Source organism: Rutidosis leptorrhynchoides, chromosome 10 (genome assembly GCF_046630445.1).
Source record: "Rutidosis leptorrhynchoides isolate AG116_Rl617_1_P2 chromosome 10, CSIRO_AGI_Rlap_v1, whole genome shotgun sequence".
NCBI lineage: Eukaryota > Viridiplantae > Streptophyta > Magnoliopsida > Asterales > Asteraceae > Rutidosis > Rutidosis leptorrhynchoides.
This window is the reverse complement of record NC_092342.1, coordinates 122,014,192-122,024,091: the sequence shown is the minus strand read 5'-3', so window position 1 is coordinate 122,024,091 and position 9,900 is coordinate 122,014,192. Positions and strand designations below refer to the sequence as shown.

At 31.8% G+C, this 9,900-nt stretch overlaps 1 protein-coding gene across 1 annotated transcript in view; it reads right to left on the bottom strand.

Moving 5' to 3' along the window:
- Window positions 1-572: 572 nt before the first annotated feature.
- LOC139870592 (uncharacterized) overlaps window positions 573-9,900 on the bottom strand; it is a 30,561-nt gene continuing 21,233 nt past the window's right edge. The window contains exons 2-4 of the mRNA XM_071858374.1: window positions 1,535-1,897; window positions 924-1,019; window positions 573-839 (exon numbers count right to left, since the gene is read on the bottom strand). Coding sequence (XP_071714475.1) covers window positions 573-839; window positions 924-1,019; window positions 1,535-1,897 — 726 coding nt within the window. The remainder of the gene's footprint in view (window positions 840-923; window positions 1,020-1,534; window positions 1,898-9,900) is intronic.

The window sequence follows — 9,900 nt, the reverse complement described above, 5'->3', positions numbered from 1 at the left end:
TTAACAGGGTTTTTAGTAATAGCAATAGCAGCAGTATTATCAACATATATAGGAGTGTTAGAAATTTGCAAACCGTAATCCCGAAGCTGTTGTTGAATCCAAACAACCTGAGATGTACAGCTTGCAGCAGTAATATATTCAGCCTCACACGTTGATTGTGCGACTGCCGTTTGTTTCTTACACTGCCAAATTACCAACCTGCTGCCTAGAAACTCACAACCACCAGAGGTTGATTTGAAATCTCTTTTACAACCCCCGTAATCAAAATCACTAAATGTCGTTAGGTCAAACACATCCTTATGCGGATACCATAAGCCCAAACTTGGAGTTTCCTTTAGATAACGCATGATCTTCTTTGCTGCTAACATATGATTCACGTTCGGTTGTGCTTGATAACGAGCGCACAGACACGTAGCGAACATGATATTTGGGTGAGATGCTGTAAGATACATCAAAGAACCAATAATAGCCCTGTATAGAGTTGGATTGACTTTTGGTCCTGTATTTTCCGGTGTAATCACGTGATTCACCGAAAGAGGATTCTTGACAATTCGTTCATCTTCCATTTTAAATCAGCTCAAGATGTCAGCTACATACTTCGATTGATGTAGAAAGATGCCTTTTTCCGTTTGATCAACCTGCAACCCCAAAAAGAAATTAATGGCCCCTAGTGAACTCATCTTGAATTGTTTCTGCATTACATCCTGAAACTCATCAACCATTTTCTCATCTGTTGACCCGAAGATGATATCGTCCACATATACTGGTACCAGCATTATATCGTTGCCCCTTTCTTTGATAAATAGAGTCTGATCGATGACTCCTCGTCTAAAACCATTCTATATCATATAGTTTGACAGAGTAGCATACTAAGCTCTCGGGGCTTGGTGAAGACCATACAATGCCTTTTCTGAGAGATACACCTTTTCTGGATGATGTGGATCAACAAAACCCGATGGCTGAGTCATATACATAGTTTCTTGAAGAGTGCCATACAAGAATGCACTCTTAACATCCATCTGAAAAACTTTAAATCCTTTTAATGAAGCAAAAGCCAAAAACATTCGAATAGCCTCCAGTCTAGCAACCGGAGAATAAACTTCATCGTAATTAATTTATGGAATTTGCTGATATCCTCGAACAACCAATCTTGCTTTGTTCCGGATCACGATTCCTTGATCATCTGTCTTATTATTCAATACCCACTTCAGACCATATGTTTTATAGCCGTAAGGTGGTATTACCAACCTTCAAATACCCAAGTGATTGAATTGTTGAAGTTCTTCCTACATAGTTGAAACCCACTCATCATACTACAACGCATCTTTGACATCTTCAGGTTCGATTTATGACACAAAGCAACAGTGCGCATTCCTGAAGATTCTTCCGGTCGGATTCAATTGAGTATAAAAAGCAGTAACAACATTTGCAGAGGGTGCCACACGCTCATCTGTCTCCGAAGATTCACATGTATTAGCACCTGAAACACCTGCATGGTAATAATATAATCATCAAAACGTTTAGGGAGAGATACCGTTCGACCAGACCGTCGTAGTCCGTCTGTTTCAGTAGATTCATCTGTGTTGGTTTGAATAGGATCCACATTCACTGTTTGAGTAGGTTCCTCAAGCACAGTTCGAGTGGGTTCCTCATCCACCAAATCCTCATACACTTCATCCAGATACAAATCCTCCCCCTCAGATTTTAATATCGATTCCTCCAACGCAGGAACTGAATCACCAGAATCTGATTCATCATCATTTGGCCCTGTCACTGATGCTCTTTCTTCAGCCACGATCGGTAGTTTAGATTGCACACGCACATCAGACATACGTTCAACAGAGAGACGCATGTTATACATCATTTGTACAGCAACCTCTTCATCCTCAGAGTCATCCTCAGGAAGAATGAACGAATCAAACAACTTATCATAGTCAAACTACCACGTATACCCTTTATCGGCTGGAATTGCTGCATGTCTTTGAACATCAATTTCGGTACATTCTTCAACGCACCGAGACTCCAAGTTATATACACGTTTGCATGCATTCCCATAACCCAAGAATCGACATGTAACAGCTTTTAGATTGAATTGTCCACCTATATCTCTAACCATTATGGTACACAAGGAAACAAATGGCTCGAGATGTTTAATATGAGGTTTCCTTTTCAACAGCAGTTCATAACATGTCTTGCCGTGACGTTTCACAACAAGAACTCTAATCATTGTATAGCATGCATTCAAAACTTCTTCACTACAAAAGGTTTCATGCCCCATTCATATACATTATAAACGATTCACAATAGTTGATTACATCGCGAGGTACTTGACCTCTATATGATACATTTACAAACATTGCATTCGTTTTTAAAAGACAAACTTTCATTACATCGACAGTTGACAGCATGCATACCATTTCATAATATATCCAACTATAATTGACTTAGTAATAATCTTGATGAACTCGATGACTCGAATGCAACGTCTTTTGAAATATGTCACGAATGACTCCAAGTAATATCTCTAATATGAGCAAATGCACAGCGGAAGATTTCTTTAATACCTGAGAATAAACATGTTTTAAAGTGTCAACCAAAAGGTTGGTGAGTTCCTTAGTTTATCATAAATAATCATTTCATATAGTATAATAGACCACAAGATACTCATATTTCAAAAACAATCTGTGCAGGTCTGCTCACTGCTGGAAATTCATTCATACGATATATAAACACCTGGTAATCGACCTTAACAAGATGCATATAGAATATCCCCTGCATACCGGCATTCCTCACGGTCATGCAAAAGCATACAAACAGGCCACTCTTTTAAATATGATGGTTGTGTACACCTCACAAATAGATCATATCTTTTAAAGCTGGCGGTTGTGTACCTATTTCGAAGTACAAAAGTCATTCAAATTCTCTGACTAGGGCTTTTGAGTGAACATAGATCTATCTTTAAGATTCGCGTCAATTAGGAGCTCGGTTTCCTAATTCTTAGATTACTAGACTATAAAGGGGTGATATCCGGTGTACTCGTAACTCAATCGTAGTATGTTTTTAAGTACTTGTGTCTATTTCGTAAAACAGTTATAAAACAGCGCATGTATTCTCAGTCCCAAAAAAAAATATATATATATATATATATATATATATATATATATATATATATATATATATATATATATATATATATATATATATATATATATATATATATATATATATTGCAAAAACATTTAAAAAGGGAGTAATGAAACTCACACTACAATATTTTGTAGTAAAAATATTCACACGGCGATACAGAACAATGCAGGGTTGGCCTCGGATTCACGAACCTATATCAGGTATATATATATTAACACATCTAATTGTAATCGAACAATTTTACACATTATTAGTGATATAATTATTATTTTAATATATTATATGTTTCATTAATAACTTAATTAGTTATATTTATTTTTATATTCTTTAAATAGATAATTAATATTTATTACAAAAATATTACTATAGTTATGTTTTATGTCATAAATATATTTTTATATAGAAATTCTTTATTTAATATATTAATGATACCAATAATGATAAAAAATATTACTAATTTTAATAAAAATGATAAGATTTAAAAATAATGATACTTTTAGTAATAGAGTTGTAATCACTTGCATCCATAAATTTGCTTGAAAACAAAGGGACCAATGAGATGGCGACATGTGGCGCGAAAATCACATGTGATTGAAGGGAAAAAAAAATTCGAAAATTTTTTTTTTTAATTTTTTTTTCGAAATTAATTTTTTTCAAATTTTGTTTCCGGAAATTTTTTTTCGAAATTTTTTTTAAAAAATTCATATGTGATTATGCATGTCAATCACATGTGATTGTAAACCTAATCACATGTGATTATGCATGGCAAATCCAATCACATGTGATTGTACAATTCAATCACATGTGATTGTGCAGGTAAATCACATGTGATTGTAAAAAAAAATTTAAAATTTTTTTTTTTAAATTTCGAAAAAAATTTAAAAAAAAAATTTTCAAAAAAAAATTTTGAATTTTTTTTTCAATCACATGTAATTTTCGCGACACGTGTCGCGCTCTCATTAGTCCCTTGAATCTCAACTTAATTTATGGACTCAAATGAATATTCCTCACACTAATGATAATAATAATACTAATAATAATAATATAATAATAATAATAATAATAATAATAATAAAAATAATTAAATTCATAATAATTATAATGATAATAAATATAATTCCAATAATAATAATAATAGTTTATGGTATCGAAAAACTACCTTTAAAAGTCTTTCTAAAAAAAAATGCCATAGACGGGGCTCGAACCCGCGACCTCTCGTTAACCACACACACGCCTAACCACTCCACTGCTGATTACTTCTTTGAATTATCTCTTACACTTAATTTGTTTAAACCGAATTTCAGTCCAACCAATTTGTGACACAGCCCAACGAAATTACAAGAACTCGGCCCAACACATTACCCACGGCCCAACAGCAAATAAGTCACGGCCCATTTTACTAAAGTAGCCCAAAATAATAATCCCTGCTTGACCCAACATCAAAAGGAGTCTAGTAGTTAGTAAATAAGGATTCGGTATTTGTTTTTGCAAGTGGGATAGAAGATGAATTGGAAATGGGATGACCCACCATACTCCTACCGAAACTACCTCTTCTCTTTTAATTATTACGGTATCATCATCTCACCATCAATACTCATTCTCGATCGCCACAAGAAAGATGGTTGTTTGAATTGTTGTAATGGTTTGAGTTGGCCCGAAAATGGAACCAAGATAGTTCAAAGTAGATGAACATGAGTAGTACTAAGTAGTCGAGTATATGATCTTCGAATGATTCATGGTTGTATTGATTGTTGAAACATAAAGAAATAGATAATAAATGGTGGGTTTTATGAAGAAGCAAAGGAAGAACAAAGATGGTGATTTAAGTGGGTTTTGCTGTAACATAAACGGAATAGCGACAGTTGCAGTTTTGATTATGATTTGATCATGGCGTCAAGGTGATTGTTGATCCTAGTGACAGAGAAGAGATGGATGGGAGAGGATGTATGTTTTAACTTTCAAGTTATATGCATATTTATATAATTATAATACAAATTATAATTAATAATCAATAATCAATAATTAATAAATAATACTATAATGACAACCTACAATCACATGCGGTGTATGATAAAGTGAAGCGAATAGTAATTACATACTCCAGTGGCCTATAGTTTGTAGTTTACCTACCGACAGTTTCCACGGACTGTGTATCGTGCGAAATCAGTGACTGATAAAAGTATTCAGAAAAATTCCATATTTTTAAATTAACTATATTTATTTATTTTTGTCATTATGGTATAAAATTCAGTCATTAATTTAATAAATAAAAATTACATCAACTGTCCCTCTCATTTATGGGTAAAATATAAAAAGTGTTAAAACTTAACAAATAGTTCCTAAATACATTTTTAATAAACCTAAAATTTATAGAACTCATTTTCGTATCACCGTTTATTTTAAAATTACCTAAGTTTGAATTTAACTTGTTTAATATCAATCGAAACATCAAACGAGTATTACAATCATTTAAAATTTATTTTTAATATACTTTATTTATATATAGAGATATATTTTAAATAATAATTATTATAATATCCTATTTTTATTTTATTAATTTTTAATAATAACAACATATAATACTTCAAATTATATTTCGAATTATTATTTATATATACATACACACATATCTATTTACAATTAATTGTTCGTGAATCGTCGAGAGCAGTCGAAGGTCAATTGAATTCATGTAAACTGTTCCACAAATTTTGAGACTCAATTAAATAGACTTTGCTTATCATGTCGAAACCATATAAGAATAAAGTTTAAATTTTGTCGAAAATTTCCGGGTCGTCACAGTACCTTCCCGTTAAAGAAATTTCATCCCGAAATTTGATTGGGATGGTTATGGCTGATAATAAATATGTTCTCATGACGCATATGAGCTAGAAATTAGAGTTTTTATCACCAATGAGTAATATGGATAAAACAATTCGTTTATGTGAAGAGTACGAGTGAAGCTATCACAAAAGAATGAATTGAGTAAATGTAGATTCGTCATATCTTTTTGACATAGACAGGATTGATTTCCAGAGTTCAAGGGATTTGGAGGAAATCTTTGTAATAAGATTTGATTCTTCGATAGTTAAGAAATTAGGATCCGCTTGATTAAATGCGATAATCTATTTTGGATTGCTCTGTCGGATATCTTACTATATATCCACCCACTTCGTTTCCTTTATATTTTGGAGTTCCATACTTTTATTTTCTCTTCCTGACTTTAAGTCAAGCGAATAATGGTCCAGAATTCATAGGTATGAAGTTTCGAATGAACATGACTAATATTTTAAGAGAGAGATTGTAATAGCACGATCTTGAGTGGTTAAGTTACCAGAATTCAAGAGAAAAGATAGAACTGTCAGGGAGATATGTTCTCGATATGTTTGGAGATTAAGTAGAATGTAAGAGTCATGTAACATGGCACATGATGACGTTATAATTTGTGAATCATCACGTTTCATTAGAAACTCAGCATGACTTACTGTAATATAATCACGTTGATCAAGTGTCATTATATTATACTAACTCATGCTTCAGTTCCCAACACTACTTCAATAACATTCGTATTTCAATTTTGAACTTTTCAGAATTTAGAAACTAGAATGGTTTCCTTTATGATGTAATACAGATAGCGTGAAGAGATAATTGATTTCAGCTAAGAATAGTTATGAAAATATCTTCAGAAATATCAAGGATATTTATAATGAAAGATACAATGATATCTTAGAATTTCTAATATCAATGGATGATGATGAAGATTTGTCCGTAAAAGTGAAGAGTCGGGAGAAAAGTATTCGTTAATGACTTCAGCAGACACTGAATCATTTGGATTCTTTTAAGGTAGATTTAGTCTTTGTGATTTGTCCACAGCCTCCTTCATGGTTTGCTTAATCCGTTTTCCAGTTCCAACATTTCTGAGCTTTGTCAACATACTATTCTTTATCATCAAACTCTTGACTGTTAAGGCAGTCTTCAGTTTTCACTGCTTCATTAGCTTTTTCAAAATTCAGAGAACTGATTCGTAAACTGGGTGCTTTTTAGAGTTTCAGAATGGAAGATCTTGATTCTAAGAGATATATGTATACTGATTGCTGATTTCTGGTAATTGGTATGGCAATTCTCGTTACAAGATGCGGATGAGTATATGATAGGGTTTTAAATGAACAAATATAATGGTTTCTCGGAGAGACTCAAGCCAATGAGTAATGAAGTTGCTGGTAAGTTTACCGCTAATGTAATGGGATATAAACGGTTCTTCGGTAACGATGACGAAAAGCAAACTTATATATCAAAGTTATAATAAGACTTATTCGAATGAAAAGTCGAAGTTGACTTGCTGGAGCTGTGAAAAAAATTGGCTACTTTGGAAAGGGATTGCAAAGTGATTTTCGGTAATAACAATGCCAAAGGAGGTACCGCAGATACGTGTTTAAACGTTTACTCAGGTTTCGAGTGTTTTCAGGTGCATAACTATATGCATCAATCTTTTCTCCTGTAGATGAAATGCGGTTGGTTTATCCTCTCGATTGAGGTATTTTCAAGAATCATGAAAGGTTTGAACGCAGATTGTAATCATCAAGATACAAATGAGGTTTAAGATGAAATCAAGTGGCAAACTTGAAGAATTGTTTAGTTTCATATGTTATAATCAATATTTTAATTCATTTTAATTGTCCAATGTTGGTAGTCCACAGTTAGTAATTCAATAATTCATATATAATATTCGAATTAATTAATACGTATCGTGACCCATTGTATACATGTCTCAGACTCGATCACAACTCAAAGTATATATATTATTTAAGAATCAACCCCAACCCTGTATAGTGAACTCGAGCATTACAGCATATAGAGTGTCTATGGTTATTTCAAATAATATATATATATATATATATATATATATATATATATATATATATATATATATATATATATATATATATATATATATATATATATATATATATATATATATGATGTTATGCGAGGTGCATATAAAATAGCTTTATATTTTACAACGAAATACTATTAAATATGATACAATTTTACACAAGATATTTATTTATTTATAGAATGGATATATTTAAACCTTGCTACAACACTTATAGGCAGTGTACCTAATCGTACAGTAGTGTAGTTTTTAGTAAGTCCGGTTCGTTCCACAGGGAATCTTTTAGACAAAGCTTAACGCTATATTAGTTTTATTTTATAAAAATACAAATATATATATAAGTAATATTATTATTATAAAGGGGGGTTTTTACCGTTTATTGACCGGTTTATCGATTTTAAAACTTTAGTCGCAGTTAAAACCTAATGTAAAATATTAAAAATAAATACAAGACTTAATTTAAAGCGTAAAGTAAATAACGATAAAGAAATTGCGATAAATAAAAGTGCGATAAAATAAAATTGCGATAATTAAAAAGTACGATAATTAAAAGTGCAATTAAATACAATAACAATAAATAAAAGTGCGATAATTAGAAGTGCAATTAAATATAAAATAAAGGAAATTAAATATGAAATAAAAGAATTATGCTTATTTAAACTTCCGTAATCATGATGTTTGACGTGTTGATTTTAGTTTTATGCCCATGGGTTAATTGTCCTTTGTCCTGGATTATTTAATATGTCCGTCTGGTTGTTGTCCATAACAGTCCATCAGTCATAAATATAAAGTGCGAGTATCCTCGTCAAATTATCCTTATACCTGAAGTTAAATATTCCAACTAATTGGGGACTTAAACTGTAACAAGATTTTAATACTTTGTTTAATAATTACACCAGGTTATCGACTGCGTGTAACCCAAGGTTTTAATACTTTGTTAACAATTATGCCAAGTGTCCTTGTACATAATTTCACCCCTGTTTTAATAATTCTAGTGGCTATTAATCCATTCCCGTGTCCGGTTAAATGAACGATTATTCGTACATATAAATATCCCGCCCATCGTGTCCGATTGAGTGTATATGGTTATTTATAGGGACGTCCAATTGTAAATCTTTATATTAAAATTAACAAACTATCATTTAGTTAAACAAATATAAAACCCATTAATAGCCCATAGTCTAATTTCCACAAGTGTCGTTCTTTTGTCCAAACCCCATTTATGGTACAAAGCCCAATTACCCAATTTTAATATTTTTAGCCCAACATCATGATTACTTCAGATTAAATAAGCATAATAATAACTTAGCTACGAGACATTAAATTAAAAAGGTTGAACATAACTTACAATGATTAAAAATAGCGTAGCATTACACGGACAGAATTTTGACTTACACCCTTACAACATTCGCTAACATACCCTTATTATTAGGATTTAAAATTAAAATTAAAATTAAAATTAAAATATAAATATAAATATTACGTATACATATATAGAGAGAGATTGATTTATGATATTAAAAATGATCAGAATTCGTTGGCTTTTATAGGGATTTTAGTCCAGGGTGTCTCCGCAACTCGCGGCATTTTTTGCCTTCAAACTCCGCGAGTCGCGGAGTTTGTTTTTACAGCTCACCAAGCCTTGGCTCCTAGCTTGTCGACGGATTTATATAAATAAATATAATATATAAATAATTTTAGTAATTATTTAAATATTATATTATATTTATGTGCATAGTTGACTTGTAATTTTTAGTCCATTGCGTCGAGCGTTGAGAGTTGACTCTGGTCCCGATTCTGAATTTTCGAACGTCCTTGCGTACAATTTAATATCTTATATTTTGCGTTTTGAAGCTTGTACT